The sequence below is a fragment of the Penaeus chinensis genome, chromosome 10 (assembly GCF_019202785.1).
Source record: "Penaeus chinensis breed Huanghai No. 1 chromosome 10, ASM1920278v2, whole genome shotgun sequence".
NCBI lineage: Eukaryota > Metazoa > Arthropoda > Malacostraca > Decapoda > Penaeidae > Penaeus > Penaeus chinensis.
The window spans coordinates 33659645-33677363 of NC_061828.1; the positions used below are offsets into that span (position 1 = coordinate 33659645).

At 34.1% G+C, this 17719-nt stretch overlaps 1 protein-coding gene across 1 annotated transcript in view; it reads left to right on the forward strand.

Annotated features, from left to right (window-relative positions):
* The window catches only part of LOC125029420 (N-alpha-acetyltransferase 30-like), a 23686-nt gene extending 6683 nt beyond the window's left edge, over positions 1 to 17003 (forward strand). Inside the window, exons 2-5 of the mRNA XM_047619274.1 lie at positions 7208 to 7331; positions 9275 to 9416; positions 16014 to 16071; positions 16351 to 17003. Coding sequence (XP_047475230.1) covers positions 7208 to 7331; positions 9275 to 9416; positions 16014 to 16065 — 318 coding nt within the window. The 3' untranslated portion in view covers positions 16066 to 16071; positions 16351 to 17003. The remainder of the gene's footprint in view (positions 1 to 7207; positions 7332 to 9274; positions 9417 to 16013; positions 16072 to 16350) is intronic.
* Positions 17004 to 17719: the final 716 nt, after the last annotated feature.

The following is a 17719-nucleotide window of genomic DNA, read 5'->3' on the forward strand; positions in this document are numbered from 1 at the left end:
TAAACAAGACATGAACTATGTAAGTGCCTAAGTGTAGACTGTAAACTAAACAGGATATGGAAAAAAATAGAATAAATAAAAACAAAATAAACAGAAAAAAACAAAGAAATGTACTCCAGGGTTGCAGTCATAGTGTCATAAGGACCTCCATAACAGGTTATTTGTATAGAAAATAGGCTGGATTTAGCATAGACATCCTACATGCCCCCTCCATTTGTACCCCATTGGCTGTGCTTCATTGTGTCTCCTTGTGACAATACTAGTATTTCCTTAGTCTATATTTTACACTTTTATGTGCATGGGTTTAGGTTCTGGCTTATTGAAAACATTTTGCATCAGCATTAGCATTTGTAATGTGTGTGTGTGTGTGTGTGTGTGTGTGTGTGTGTGTGTGTGTGTGTGTGTGTGTGTGTGTGTGTGTGTGTGTGTAATTAATTCACATATATTTTATTTATATATTTATAAATATATACATGCATATATATAAATATATAAACATATACATATACATACACATATGTATACATACTGGATATTCCATATCTTTTTTTAGACTTTTTTGCTTCTTCCTTTCTCCTCCACTTTTCTCTTTATTTTTAGACATGTAATATTTAATACCATCTCATAACCTCACAGCACCACAATTCTCCATAGTGGACTATCAGTAACAAAAAAAATACTGTTACTATAGAACATGGAGAGAGTAAATGAGTGAGAGGGCCTAAGTGCAAGCAATAAAGCTATTTCTATTTTTTGTGAATAGTAACGAGAAAATAGTAAACTGCGAGACATATGTCAAACCGTTTTGTTGGAGTACTGAGGGAAAAGGGTACAATAGATAAAGGGGTTGTTTTTGGGAGAGTGTACATGCCAAACATGGCAAGAATTATTTTTTATCATACTCAAAAAATCATAAGGTGCCATAAGATTGGATTTTAGGGTGAAGAGTGCCATTCCCAGGGTCCCAGGGGGGGATGGGGTCAGGGAGAAGTGGTAAATGAGTCATAACCAATTTCTTCAGGTTGTACGTGTGGAAAATGACCCATTCAAATATGAATAAGAATACAAGGTAACAAGGGAAGAAATGCAAAGTGCACAACTGCATGGTAGTGAATTTCATATGTGAGTTTCATCCACATTTTTAGACAGGAAAGGAAACATGTGGTCTGGAACAAGCAGCAGCCTCTCTTATGTAGTGTTCATGTTGCTGAGGTTGGGATTAGATTCTTTTTACAAGGGGTAATTTTTCTTGGTCTTTTTACTTTGAAAATTGTGAATGGATTTTCATGCATTTAATCGCATTTGAAAGGCAAGTGAGTTTAATTTTTTTTTATGGGAATTAGATAATAAAGCATCATCAATGAAATGTTAAAAAAAATACTAATCCACTCCCATTAATTAATTGGTTAATTTTGCATATTTAGTCCTAATGCATGTAGATTGTACAAATTTATGAAAAAGTTAGGAAATCTGTAAACCTGTATTTTTTTTATTTTTTTTTTTATTGTTATTGTCCCATGTTAATGTTGTTGTTGTTATTGCTACTGTTATTACCATTAGTGTTGATATATCTTCAAACATTTTTTCCATAATGTCTATTGGTAATGTTGTAATAATAATAATTATTATTGTTGTTGCTCTTTAATGTTGTTGTTGTTGTTGTATTATTAATTGTTATTGTTAATATTAATATTAATATTATTATGATGATGATTATTATTATTATTATTATTATTATTATTATTATTATTATTATTAATAATATTTTTATCATCATCATAATCATTGTCAATTTTGATATTAATATTATTGTTAATATTGATGTTATTATTTTTATCATAATTGTTTTTATGATATTTTTTTTTACTACTACCACTAGCTTAATTATAGTTATTATCATCATCATCATCATCATTATCATTATCAATCGCATATGGCCATTATTACCAATATCAATATTATTGTTATTATTATTATTATTATTATTATTATTATTATTATTATTATTGTTATTATTATTATTATTATTATTATTATTATTATTATTATTATTATTATTATTATTATTACTATTACTATTATTATTATTATTATTATTATTATTATTTTTATTATTATTATTGTTATTATTATTTGTTACTACTACTATTACCTTAATTATATTATTATTATTGTATTATTATATTATTATTATTTTTAATATTATTATTATTATTGTTGTTGTTGTTGTTGTTGTTGTTATTATTATCATTATTATTAATATCAATCTCATATACTCATTATTACCAGATTCATTATTATTGTTGTTATTGCTATTATTATTATTATTATTATTATTATTATTATTATTATTACTGTTGTTGTTATTGTTGTTGTTATTATTATTATTATTGCTATTATTATTATTATTTTTATTATTATTTTACAAATATATATATGTATATGTATATATATATATATATATATATATATGTAATATATATAATATATATGTATATATATGTAATGTATATATAATATATATATATATATATATATATATAATATATAGTATATATATATATATATACATATATATATATATATATATATATATATATATATATATATATATATATATATTATATATGTATGTATGTATGTATGTATGTGTATAGGAATGTCTGTGTAATATATATATATATATATATATATATATATATATATATATATTTATATATATATATATATATATGTATATGATTATTCTGATTACACACAGAATGTAATTATATATATATATAGAGAGATTTTTTTTTTTTTTTTTTCATTTGATTTTTTAGGATATATAATAAATTTGTGATATATATGTATATATATGCATGTATATACATATATATATACATTTATATACACACATATATTTATTTATATATATATATAAGAGCATATATAATTCAGTTTGTGTTGTATATTTATTTAATGTACATGTATTTATATATACTCCTCATAGTTTTCCATCTCTTGTTCTTAATCTAAAAAAATAAATAACCCCCCCCCCACACACACACAAGTGTAGACCTTCTCTCCCCAAGATTTTATTTTTTTATGGAACAAATTTCGCACTGCATTTTGTATGTTACTGTAATGGTGTGATTGAATATGAATTGGCTTTAACTGAAATTGCAACATTCCCTGCAAATGGAACAAAAAAAAAAAAACTTAAAAAAAAAAAAGGGCGATTTAAGATTATTTGTAAAAGGCATCCATTTTCTCTAATTTTTTATTTTTTTTTATTTTTTAGATACTTTGACATTTGTTGCTTGAAGATATTAAAGTTGGTTTATTTATAGCTAATGAAAAGGCTACAAAATAACTCCCTTGAAATTGTTAAGGAAATTGCCGTACATGTGAATATTTGTTTATTAAAATGATTGCAAGAATTACTGTATCTTACAGGTTTTCATAAATGTTGTCTCTGTAAGACTAGTGTGTATTTTTTAAACATTAGACATAATTATCCCTGAAAGATTCACTGTTAACAGTATAACATTTTCTGTAGGGCTTTGTTTTAGTTTTATAAAAAAAAAAAAAAAAAAAAAAAAATCTTTTTTTTATATATATGAAAATGAAATGTGCCAAAATAATATGGGTCATACTTGGAAAAAAGAGATTTAAAAAAGAGATTTGTGTGCAATTTTATTATTTTTAAAGTGGTATAACCAGATTAATTGATACTATTTAAAAAGTAATTAAGCAAATGTGTAAAAGAAAATTTGTAAAGCAATTTTGTCAATTTCTTCCAAGATAATTAACAGTTACTTTTCCTGATCTCTAGGCATTTTATGTTATATTACCGCCCTAATCCCATGCTAGTTGTTAAAGGGGGGCTTAGGAGAGGGAGGCTGGGGCCGAATTTAGGGGACCACCCTTACCTTAGACCTCAGCCCTCGCTTCATTAATTTTGCATGATCTTTACTTCTCCCCTTTTCCTTTTCTTCTTCATCCCTATCTTCTGTCCACCTCCGAAAGTGTGAGAACCATGGTGAAAGGATGAAAGGCTGGCTTTGTGTCAGTCATTAATGGCCTCTGAGAGCCATGGGCACGGTATTGCCTTGGTTAATCCCCTAAGGCCGTTTTTTTCTCCTCATTTATTTCAGGCTAGTAATGGAGACTTTTTTTTGCCTTTCATCAGCTAGCCTATCTAAATTTGATTTTATAGGTTTCCTAACCTCTGCCTCTCCTTTGACCATGGCTCCGACCACTGATACTAATATCCCTTCCTTGATGTATGCTTTCAACTCTATCCATTCCGAATCATCCACCCAGGTCATTACTCAACCTTCAGAATACACCCCTTCCTCTCTCCCAACATCCTCCACTCCATCTCCTACTGCACAGTCTTCTTCATTGTCTACCGCCAGCCCTTTATTATTACTCTTCATCCCTATTGTCCTCCTCCCAACAACACGACCTCTCTCATACCACCCCATCTTCCTCCCGCCCTTGTCCTTTTACTGCTTCCATCTCTGCAAACCTTTGAGTACCCTGTTTAGCCTAGCCAAGTGGGATTGATTTTTTTTGTGATTCCCCCTACAGCCCCATACTCTGACAATATCCTCTTCCAACAATGTCTCCAAAAACAAGTAGGCAAAATTTCCTTTTGCATGCATTCTGATCATTCACACCTTGTCACAGTTACATCTGAGTCCCGAGCTTGTGCACTATCTACCCTGACTGACCTCACTGGTAAACCTATTCCTGCCCAGCCTCTCTCCTCCTTTGATACTTGTACCAGACTGATTGTCCTGTTTATGTCAAGGACTGGTCAAACTGTGAAAATGACATCAACTGGTCATGTTGAATTTGCTCTGCTCAGTCACACACATGTGCCAATTGTGGAGGCTCCCATACTGTATGTTATAGAAGCTACCCTGCTTACAAGCAGTTATCAGATACAAATTAGGCCTGACAAAATGCACATCAACAAGGTTTTTCTCTTTCTACCTAATGCAAAGCTGTACTTTGCTCCACTCCCCTCCTATGTTCTCAAGAAGTCTCAGCATCTCCCCCAGTATCTGTTCCCTCTACCCCAAACCATCCTATCTTTACTCCCCCTCTACCCCAATCAAATTCCTTTTCCAGTCTAAATCCAGATACTCCAATCTCTACCACTTCTCCAGTGCCTACCCCTCCTCCTCCTTACACTACCTGCTTGCACCAGGTAATCTAAACATTCCACCCCATCTATTCCCCCCTTCTCCTCCACATAAAAAAAGCTTTCTTTCTCAGACAGACCTCCCCACCCAACTCCACTCCAGAAACTCTTAAAGACATCAAAACTTCCTAAACACGAGCCAAGAGAATGCTCCACTCCCTCATCCACCCTCCAATCAAGCTTTTCCTATTCACTTGAACTTCAAAGTATTTGTTGATAGCCATCCTCCTCCTCCTCAAGTTCCCCTGCCCCTCTTCCTCCCACTGTCCCAAAAAATGCCCCATCCTCTCCTCCTCCAAGTGCATCACCATTCCCTCTTCCTTCCTCATTATCCTTACCACTCCCACCTAGATGCTCACATGACTCCCTTATGTCACAACAATGTCCTCAGGATCCCTCCCCTCCTGACATTCTTCCCAGTACTTACCATCTCCCCCTGTTCCCTTATGTAATTCTTTGTATTCTTCTCCTACTTCCACAACTACCATTTCTACCTGTGTTACCCTTTGATGGTTTCATGATAGCTCTTTTGCAGCTTTCCTCATACAGTGTTACTCTTCCTTCCTCGGACACATACCCACCATTGATCTGATTGCCCTATACCTTTACTCCCTTCCCCTTTTACAAATCCCTACCATCTTCCATTTGCTCCCCCTCTATACCCTTTTCACTACCATTCTATCCTACAGCATTCTACAACCTTTGACATCTAACACATCTTATCCTAATTGTTAATTCATTTCCACCCTTAATAATAATAACATTATATTATATTATTTTCTTTCTCTCAACCTAACCCCCCCACAATTAGTTCCCTTGATATGGTTGTGAAAATAATCATTATTATTATCACTGTTGATTGCCAATTTTCATTATTATTGAAAATATTATTATTGTAATGGTTCATTGCTCTTGATGATATGTTATTTATAATTGCTTATATTATTGCTATCAGTAAATGTGTTGTAAATACAGCTGAGATGAACCTTGCCTTTGCAAATCTCACTAAACTGAACTGAACTTTTATCATTATTTTGTTATTCTCATTACCGATTCTACTGCTATTTCTGTTGTAATCATGTGTACTGTTATGTAATGGTTATCATTATCATCATTGTTATGATTGTCGAGGTTAATATTACTACCACCACTTTATTATCGTCTTAGATTTTGTTATCTTAGTTAAGATTATGATATTATTATATTTTATTATTTTTATTGTTATTGTTTTTAAAATTACTATTATTATTGTTATTATTATTATCATTATCAGTATTATTATTATTATTATTATTATTATTATTATTGTTATTGTTATTATTATTATCATTATCATTATCATTATCAGTATTAGTATTAGTATTAGTATTAGTATTAGTATTAGTATTAGTATTAGTATTAGTATTAGTATTAGTATTACTATTATTATAATTATAATTATTATTTAGATTACTATTAATGAATTTCACTGTTAGATAATATTTTTTTGTAGTAAAGTCTGGTATGGTAATGATGAGAGAGATATTCATTATAAAAAAAAACCTTGACATATTTACAGTCATTGCAGTTTATTACCACCTGTTCAAGAGGTTTTATAATATAACATGTAATTAATGATTTGAATCCATATTTGTAGCAGAGTTTTTTCATGCTTTTGGTCTGTTTAATTTTTTACAACATTTATCTATTCAATACATTCCCGACTCATTTCAAGTATTTGCATTTCAATGGCTTCCAATCACCCACAGGGAAAGATGTAAATGTATAAGGCCAAGGTTTTCATTGCTGTTAGTTTAGTAATATTGTAATTATTGTTTTTATTATTGTTATAGTTATAGTTATATCACTATTATTAATTTTTAATATTAATTTTATTTTTCATTGATTATTATTTTCTTTTTCTTTTTCACGTACCTACAAGTTATTGAAAAAAAAGAAATTTTGCACTCATACCATATAATAAACTAGTGAATAAGTAAAGGACACCATTGACCTTTTCACCACTTCCAGGCCATGGCGAGCGGAGAAGTCGTCGGGGCGATCGTCTGCAAGTTAGATGTGCACAAGAAAGTCACCGTTAGAGGGTATATTGCCATGCTAGCGGTTGATCATAGGTTTCGCAAGAGAAAAATCGGTAAGGACCTGATGCTGGAGGCTTTCTCTCTCTTTCTCTCTCTCTCTCCAGTTGTTGTTCTTTTTCTTTTTCTCTTTCTTCTTCTTCTTCTTCTTATTATTATTATTATTATTATTATTATTGTTGTTATTGTTATTATCATTATTATTATTTTCTTTCTTTCTTTCTTTCTTTTGTTATATAAATATTTTTTTATTTTTTTATTTTTTTTACTTTTTCCATTTGCCAAGAAATTGTCATTACTTTTTATATTGTTATTGTTGATACATATTATTGATACATATTATTGTTGATACTGCTAATGTTATTGTGATTTTTTAGATGTTTTATTGTTATCATAATCATTATTATTATTATTATTAATTAATTTATTTATTAATTTATTTTTTATTATTGCTCTTCTTTTATTGTAATGTTAACCATTATATTTTTTTCTCTAATTGTAATTGTTTTAACAGTTGTTGTTATTATTATTATTATTATTATTATTATTATTATTATTGTTAATATTATTATTATTATTGTTGTTATTATAATTATTGCTACTGCAGTTATTATTATTATTATTATTATTATTATTGTTATTATTACTGTTATTATTATTATTATTATTGTTATTATTATTATTATTATTATTATTATTATTGTTATTATTACTGTTATTATTATTATTATTATTATTATTATTATTATTATCATCATTACTGTTATGATTATTATTATTACTATTATTATTATTATTATTATTATTATTATTATTATTATTATTATTACAGTTATTATTATTATTACCATTATTATTATTATTATTATTATTATTATTATTATTATTATTATCATCATTACTGTTATGATTATTATTATTACTGTTATTATTATTATTATTATTTTTATTATTATTATTATTGTTATTATTATTGTTATTATTACTGTTATTATTATTATTGTTATTGTTATTATTATTATTATTATTATTATTATTATTATTATTATTATTACTGTTATCATCATCATCATCATCTATCTATTTTTTTTATTTTTTTATTATTGTTGTTGTTAATATTATCATCCTTATTAGTAATATTATTATTACTATTATTATTATCAGTATTGCTATTGTTTTTATTTTCTTTATTATTGTTGTTGTTGTTGTTGTTGTTGTTGGTATTATTTTTATTGTAGTTACTATTGCTATTATTGTTACTGTTACTATTATTGCTAGTGTTATTACTTTCGTAACTATTATATTTCTTTTGTGGTGCAATTGATATTATCATTATTATTATTTTAATTGTTTATTTATTATTCTTTGTTATCATTTATTATTATGACTACTGTTGCTTATAATTCTGTTATTACAACTGTTATTGTATTATATCATGATATTTTGGATAATGTCCTGGTTTATATTTATTTTTATTTGTATTGGGCTTTACCTGTATAAACTATTCCTCATGTTTTCAGATTTTTTTTTTTTTTTTTTTGTAATATAATTATTATTGGTAGTAATGATTGTTTTTTTACCATTATTATTGACATGTTCTTCTTATTTTTACATCATTAGCATGGAAATTAGAATAAAAGATTCTGAAAATTTAAGGAAAGGGATAATGAGTTGTGATCACATAGGCTTGGGTAATGATTCTTGTAGAGATCTCTTCTTATTTACAGAATTTGTAAACTAAAATCATAGTGGGCATGACTTGTATATGTGCCCTTCCACTGTCAATGGGTTAGAATAAAGATTAGTGTTAAGACTCCTTCATTATTTTTAAGAATGTTAAGATATGTATTTTTTTGTGCATTTGTATACCACATCTCAGTAATGATACCAACTCTTTATTTGCATTTCAGATTAGTATTATTAAATCATTATTTTCCTTATATATCTACTCCTAACTGTTAATACTTTCCTATATTGAAATCTAATTGCTGTCTTCCAGGCTCAAATCTTGTCCAGAGAGCAATAAGAGCAATGGCGTGTGATGACGCGGATGAAGTTGTTCTTGAGACTGAAATAACGAATAAACCCGCCCTCAGGTTATACGAGAACCTTGGCTTTGTGAGAGACAAACGGCTCTTCCGGTAAGCTCCATTTTCATTTTTATTTCTTTCAAAGGGGATGTGTGTGTGTTTTTTAGTTTGATGGGGAATTGGAATGTTGTGTTTGATTTATCAACAGTGGTCTTACAGTTTCTTAAGGAGAGTTAACCCACTGCTGCTAGGAGCATGGAATGGCCACAGTAGTTTTGTTTTGTGAAATGTGATTACATATGGATGGTTCTGCAAGTGCTCAGCCTCCAATGAACCAGTTAGGTCTATGATACCTCACCTCTCTCTCCTGCTCTCCCTCCCTTCCTCCTTTCTTTCCTTCCTTCCCCCTCTTGGAGCTCAAACGCAACCACATGTCAGGATGGTATCTATATCAGTGATTGCTTGCTACAAAAGACCTGCACACAAGCAACACCTTATAGACAACTCAGTATGAGTGGAAGATTCAATTTTATGCCCTTTGTTTACCATAGATGGTATAGTAGATGGGTATGTTGCATCTACTATCTTGGTCTAGTGTCTTATCTCTTTGGGGAGTGACTGTGTGGGTGTGAGTGCCCATGGATATGGCTGGGTGATGGAGGCTGAAGTTGGAATTCTACGGGGGAGCCAGTAGGCTCCCCAGTCAGCTAAGGACTGGGTAGTCCTTGGGTGCTGCTGCTGTTGGTCTTGCTCTGCTGGAGGATCGGGTATTGCTGATCTCGCTTGCGGCCCTTGCTGCTTAAGTAGACGAGCGCTGTGTAAGCACACAGGGAACGAGGGGAGCCTGCTGTCCAATGAGTGCAGACGCGGCGGCGGACCTGTCGTGACCCTGCCTGGGTAAGTATGCTGAGCTTCAGGTTGCGGGGTCTTGCTGCTACAACAGGTATTAAAGATTATGCTTTAGAGAGACAAACTGAAGTTTAGTATGGTCATAAAACTAGAATGCAGTCTAAACACCCAACTTTTGCCAAGTTTTCTGAAAACTATATATTTATTTCAAATTAATGCATCACAATATGTAGGCTGCATGCTAGCCTACATCACAGTCACAGCAGTAGATGTGGGTGTTCTTTCATAACTTTTGCCTGGAAAACCAAATGTACCTCCTCCTCTTCCTGTCAGGGATGTGATTTATACCATGCTGACACTTCTGCATTGCTTGCCTCACAGCCACTGGCAGACACACTGCCATCCTTCCTCTGATTGGGTCAGCATCAATGCTGAAGTCCCCAGGAGGACACAAGGAGAGCTTCAACCTCAAACTTCTGGGTTGACAATCCCCCAAAGGTACATTGCACAGTGAGGGTATTAATTAACCCAATGGCGCCGGGTATAGCAAATTAAAAAAAACTATACGCTCTGGCGAACGGCGGCAGCGCGCCGACTCTGAGCGCGTGATATCGGTCCATCAAGCCGAATCATTGCCTCGGGGCGTTTTGGCGCGGCGCCGCTGCGGACAGCTGCACGCCTCACATCGTGCGTATTGTTATGACGGCGATAGCCGTGACCCGTCGCCATTGGGTTAATGACCTCAAGGTCAAGGAGGAAAATAAATCTTCCTTTTCCACACCTTTGACCTACAAGTTGTCATGGTAGTAGGCTATAATTAGTCCTATGGACCTGCAGCAGGTGACAAAGAGTTGGCAAAATGTACCAGTTGTCCACGAACAACTGATATCCCCTTGTCCAGTGGATGAGTTTATTGCTTTAGGAAACATGAGGCATACCTAGCTGCTGGGCCAGTGCTGGCAGACTGCTGGTAGATCTTTAACCCTAAACTTCACCCTCTAGCTTGAGTTGAAGATCTTGAAAGCCAATCACCCACAGAAATTCCACAACAACTAGTCGCTGGAGAAGTCCCACTCTGGCACAAATGTCAAGAGTAACAAGTCATTGAGGGTATCCAAGACTGCACGGAGCTTCCACATCCTGTCATCTGGGAGTGAGGAAAGGTTTCATGAGCTGGTCAAACCAGTCCCTCAGCATGGCCTCCTCAAATATCTCTGTCCACAGCTGGAGATTGGTGGATAGACAGTTGCATACATGGGAGTGAGAAAAAACATTTAAATGATACACTCTGACTGCTCAATACAAGAGATATTATGAGATGATATGATTAAAGGTAAAGGGTACACAAAAGCAGAAGTTATGAAACTCATCTGTCGGTGTATCTCATGATGAGGGCCAAGAGATTGTCAGTGAAAAATCACAAAGATTTCTATGGATGTACTGGATATGTCCAGGCTGGCTATGACTCCAGAACAGGCAGCAAACCCAAAATGCCTGGGGACATTGTCATTTGCTACATACAAAGAAGTGTTTTCTCCCATGCCCAGGAGGCCATGCTGGAGAGTGGCTCATCTCTGCTGACCATGGTGTTCATCTGGCTGATAATGTAAGAAAAGGCTGAGTAGTTAGGCAGAAGACCAAAATCGGTGGATGGCACTAAGGCACTTTTGTAGCAGGTGTCTGAAAGGTTAAATGTACAGGGTCATTGACCTCAGAGGACGAGGAGCTACCAGTTTAGAGATGTACAGGTCAAGGCATCTTGATGGCAAGTAATGAATGGAGTGCAAGAACCCGACCTAGCCAGGAATGAGGAACCAGTGAGGTCAAAGCTAGCTGGGTCACATGTTGCAGTAATATCCAATATGTTCTAATATCACTTCCATTTTATAATGTAATTTTTTTTAATTGACAGCAATGCCAACTATGTGAAAGCAAAAATAGTTGCTGTAATTATGTCACTTCCTTTTTATGATGTCTGAAAGTTACATACAAGATGCCAAATTCAGCTATGATAAAGTAGAATAATGACTGTAATAAAATAGGAAATAATATGAGAAATAGCAAAATAGACACATGTTATTCAGGTAAATACATTATGTTCCACAAGTGAGTCACCTGGCAGAAAGCCAAGAATAGAATTTTTTTTTTATCAGAGATGTCTGTTAATAAGATCATAACAATCAGTTATGATGTACTAATCAGAAATATCAACTGTTTTGACTGTGCAAGGTGCAGTTGGGTGAGAAACCAAGAGAATTGGGTAGTTAAAATCTTGGCCACACCTCTGCAGAAGCAAGTTCTGAGCAGCACTGGGTGGAGAGAGAAACTGGATTGTGGCATGTAAGCAGAAAGTTTACTTCAGTCCACAGCTAGGCAGAATGGCATTACTAGCCTTGCAGGGTAAAGCAGAGATCCTTTTAGGGAGTGTTGCATGACACTTTTTCTGCAGCTTAGATGAAGGAAGACAAGTATCCATGAACACTTCTAACTGTCAGGTTAGAAAGGAAGAAGGTGGTTCAAACCTGTTGCTCTGCATATACCTGAAGATGATTGCATAAGTACATGTGCTCCGCTACCATTTGTAGAGGTGCACCACAACTAACTGGTTTGGAGATGATGTCAATGGCACAGAGAAGTAATGGACCAGCCCTTCTAGTAAGAGTTGGGCATAACTAACACCCTGAATCTGGCTGCAGAAGCATAGATAAGAAAGGGGCCATGCAGCCATAAGTCAAGATGTGCTATGACTCACCTTCTTGGAGGTATTGGCAGTGGCAAAGATTAATCCTGGGCAAGACTATTTAGTAGGGTCACCAGGATTACCCCACCTGTAGAAGGCTGTACTAGCACAGAGTAGATGTGAGGCCTGCTCCCATAAGTTGAGAGTGCAGCAAATCAAAACATGCTGAAGCATATACCAGGGAAAAGAGGGAGAAAAGATAATGGTGGAAGAAAGGACACTGACAGAGCAATCTCATTCCCTTCCCCTCCTCTTAGAAACATAATTCCTGCCCCTTGGCTTTTTCTCCCAGCAGAAGTTGGGAGACCCTGAACAAATGTGACAAAACAAAACTCACATTGGTAGTGATGCAGATCTATCAAACAGAAGTTCTTTTGTTATTTTATGCAGATCATATAGAGATCTTTAATGGAATTGTAAAAGAACTATGCTGTAATGCATTAATTTTGGATATGAAGGAGGTTCCACCTCCAGTCAGGGTTTAACCCTTTAACCCAATGGCGACGGGTCACGGCTATCGCCGTCATAACAATACGCACAATGTGAGGCGTGCGGCTGTCCGCAGCGGCGCCGCGCCAAAACGCCCCGAGGCAATGATTCGGCTTGATGGACCGATATCACGCGCTCAGAGTCGGCGCGCTGCCGCCGTTCGCCAGAGCGTAGAGTTTTTTTTAATTTGCTATACCCGGCGCCATTGGGTTAATGACCGGTGAAGAAAATTTTTAAAAAATCTATGCTCGGGAGATCAATGGCAACACGCCGACTTGTAGCGTTTTGGTGCGTTGCTGCGGTGTACAGCCGCACTCCACAGACCGAGCTGTTTGTTATGATGCCTCAGGGAGTAACCTGTTGGGAAGGTGTTAATCATATAGCTAACTGGGCTATATCGTGATAAATAATTGATAATAAAATTTGATCTATGAATGAGCAATGGTAGTTGCTTATTCTCAAGTTAACTCTTTCATCAATTCATAATTATGTTTCCCATGCACCATTGAGCACATTACTACTGCTATATGTGACCACACAGTCTCCTGCCATTGGCCAGTTGGTCGATTATTCAGTGGTCGTGATCAGATGGTGAGAAATAAATATAAGCCTATACAGTTGCAAATTCTTTCATTAAAAAAATTATTATGTGTAGCACGTAGGCTGAGCATACAGGAGCACTAATATGTGGTGTCAAGGTTCTTGCCTTCCCTTTTTAGTAGTATTTATTTTTCTGCATAAGCATCTATTGCTTTTGTACCATTTTCTAACGTTTATATTTGTCGTTTGATATTCTTTATCCAGATGATAATAGTTTGTTTTCCTTGAACAGACTCCATATTTTGATTTTTTAAATAATATTCAGTTTTCTGTAATCCATTTCGTAATATTCAGTTTTCCATAATCCAATCAGTGCCACCAATCACAGCAGGCAGGAATAGGGTCCTGTGCATGGAAATGGTGTCCTCCATGGAGCTGGCCCAAGGATGGTATATTCCACATTAGTTTGTTGATGGGAATAATGCAAGAGTCCCTTTCTAAATGCCCAATAAATTTGGAATACAGATAAAATCTAAATAATTTGGAATAGGGATAAAATTCTTTTGCTACCACTGGTTGGTTCCTCCACTACTGAATGTAGTCTTGGCCACTGATTGAGAAATTTTGATTGTACATTTTTCTTAGTGGAGATGTTCATGCAGTTGTCCCAACATGTGTTGGGGGGAATGTCTGACTTTGATTACCAAAAAGGTTTTATTTCTGTTTCTATCAATATCATTATTGATGTTATTATTTTTATAATCATTATTTGTATAATTAGAACTAATGGGACATAGGGAAATTCCACACATACCAAAAAAAAAATAAAAATAAAATAAAAGATAAAAAGTACTCCCCAATTCTCTCCCTCTTTCACCGCCATCCTTCTACCTTGCTTCCTCTCTCCTTTCCCTCTCACTCTACCTTTCCCTCTCCTGCTCTGTTACCCCCCTCTCACTTACAGATCTTCCTTAAATTCACTCTTCCTTTCCCACTTTAAGTCTTATATCAACCTCCATCCTCTTCTCTCCTCTTTCTACTTAACCTCTCCCACATCCGTTACTCCCTTATCCCGGTCCCTTCCTCCCCCAGCCCCCTCCCCTCTCCCCCCATCCCTCTTTTCTCTCTGGGCCACCTCTCCTTTCCTCCTATCTTTCATCTTTTATGTCCTCTCCATTTCCCTCCCTGTTTCTCTTTAAGCCCCTTTCTCTTCCCCTCTTTCCATTTTAGGCCACCTTTCCCTTACATTCTTTTTCAGTCTCCTCTCTTCTCCCCCTTCTGTTCATTGATAATAATGATAATGACAGGAATAGAAATATATATTTTTTTTTATTGAAAATATAAGAGATGGGTTAAATAGGTGATATCCTTGTTGACTAGGGACTTATGAAACTATATATAGGTAACCAAATGAATAAAGCTAAGCCAGTCAACTAAGTCAGAAGTGATTAACTGAAGGGAAGATCAGCCTTAACCCCTTTGATCCGGGTGATGTGATCAACATGTCATGAAAAATTTTGTCTTGAGGGGCAGGTGACATGAACATACTGTCATGGGAAAATTTGGCAAACTTGCTGGCGCGAGTGTTTCGGCTGAAGGTTTGGATAACAGGAAAGACTAGCCATGAGTGCACAAACCTCTTGAAGGATGATTGGACTCATTTTTGTTTAGAAAGGGGCTTTTGCATTATTTCCATTGATAAATGAGTGTGGAATGTCGTGTCTGTGAGCCAGGAGTGGAAGAGCGCGGCTCCAAATAGGACACCATTTCCATGCTCAGGCTTCGTAATGCTGACCAGTGTCTGGTGGCACAGGTTGTATTACAGAAAATGTAATATTACAGAAAAACAACACACAAATAACAAAATATTATTTACTGTTTTTATTCTTGCACTGTGTTATTGACTACCTTGAGAGATGAAAATGAGTCTGTGCAAGGAAAAAAGTCTATTTTCATCTGGATAAAGTAAATCAAATGACAAATATAGGCATTTGAAAATAGTTTGAAAATATCTAAGAATGCTTAAGCATAGGATTTCTGCAAAATGTTCAGTGACTAGTTAATAAATGTAATTTTTTTTCTCTCCACAGGTACTATCTAAATGGGGTAGATGCCTTGCGGTTGAAACTATGGCTGAGATAAGGAAAGGTAGGAATATTGCAGTCGTGATACTGATAAGAAGAGAAAGACAAAAGCTTTTTATACAAAATAAAGTCTAACTTGTAATTCATAGGGTGACACACAAGATGTTAAAGGGGGGGAAGAGGAATTGTGCTTATTACCAGACTGCTTATATAGATAGGTTTAAATGTACATTTGCCATTGGAATCTTTGTTTTATTTTTAATTGTCATTATAAAATTAGTTTAAATCTGCCATTATTCAAACCTGGATTACTATGAGACAAACTTGACCATGTTTTTGGCAGAATGAGTGACATTGCAGCACATTTTGGAACTGCTCCTTGGATGTTTGTTGAAGATCAGTATCCCACTGTCACCTAAATAAGAAGAACCAGGACTCTGTCCAGCCACACGTCAGTCTATGTAAGAGCCGAGTGGTGCTCTGTGAGATGTAAGATACCAGCAGCAGTTGTATAGAGGTTATGAGTTACTATATTTTGCTACAATATACATGCTCTTTTACTGTGAGTACTACAGTAGATTACACCTTTTTTTTTTCATTCTCATATATTTTATTATTCGTTTTCAGTCATTTTTTTTATGTTATTGTCATTATTCTTATTTTGTTTGTTACTTTATGTATTTCACATCATGAGTAATGATTGTACTCACCAGAGAATTTGTATCCTTCCCAGTTCTGTATAATGATATGTGTAGTTGTCTCACCTCAAAGAGTCATGTGCTGAGAATGGTTATCATTGCCTAAATTAGGTTACTGGTTAGAGCATAAGCACTCACATTAGTTACCAGTTTACTGAGATATTTGTTACTGGTTTTAGTTTGATATCAATTCATTTTGATATCAGATATAAGAATCTGCCTTAACTGCTGGAAAGTGAACATAATTGTTACCTTATATTACTGTTTTATACCAAAAAAAATATATTTTACAAAGTTTTCATGGGTTTACAAACCACTACATTAAAGCAAGATTTATTGATTATGCAATTTTTTATGTAGAAAGTCATCACAGAAAGGAATGGTACTATTGTTACAACCATCAGGTTTCTCTGAATATTATGAATCTAATAAGAACTCCTTACAAGTGTGACCTCATCCTTCATCTTCTTGCTTTTCTCTTTTCTTTTTCTATTTACTATTTTTTTTTCCTTTATTGACTGATTTCTTCTTTTCTCTTTCTTTTCTCTTCCTGTCTATTCTTTTTCATTTCACCATCTTCTTCGTCCTTATCATTACCCTCATCCTCGTTGTCATCATTGTCATTGTCATCATCACCATCACCATGATCATCATCATCATCATCATTATTGTCATTGTCGTCATCATTTCATCATCATCATCATTATCATTATCATCATTATCATTATTAATAAGTAAATTATCAGTCATCAGCATCATCCTCTTCCTTTTCCTTTCTCTTTATATGTTTCCTCCCGATTCTCTTCCTCCTCCTCCTCCCTCCTTTCTTCTTCTTTTTCCTCCTCTTCTTCCTCTTTCTCTTCCTGTTCATTTTTGTCTTCTCCCTCCTCCTCCTCTTCCTTTTTTCTCTTCCTCTTCCTCTTCCTCTTCCTCTTCCTCTTCCATTAGGAAAATAATTATTTAGAGAACAGCCAAAAGTTTGATATTATTCTTCCTATATATTCTTCTTTCTCT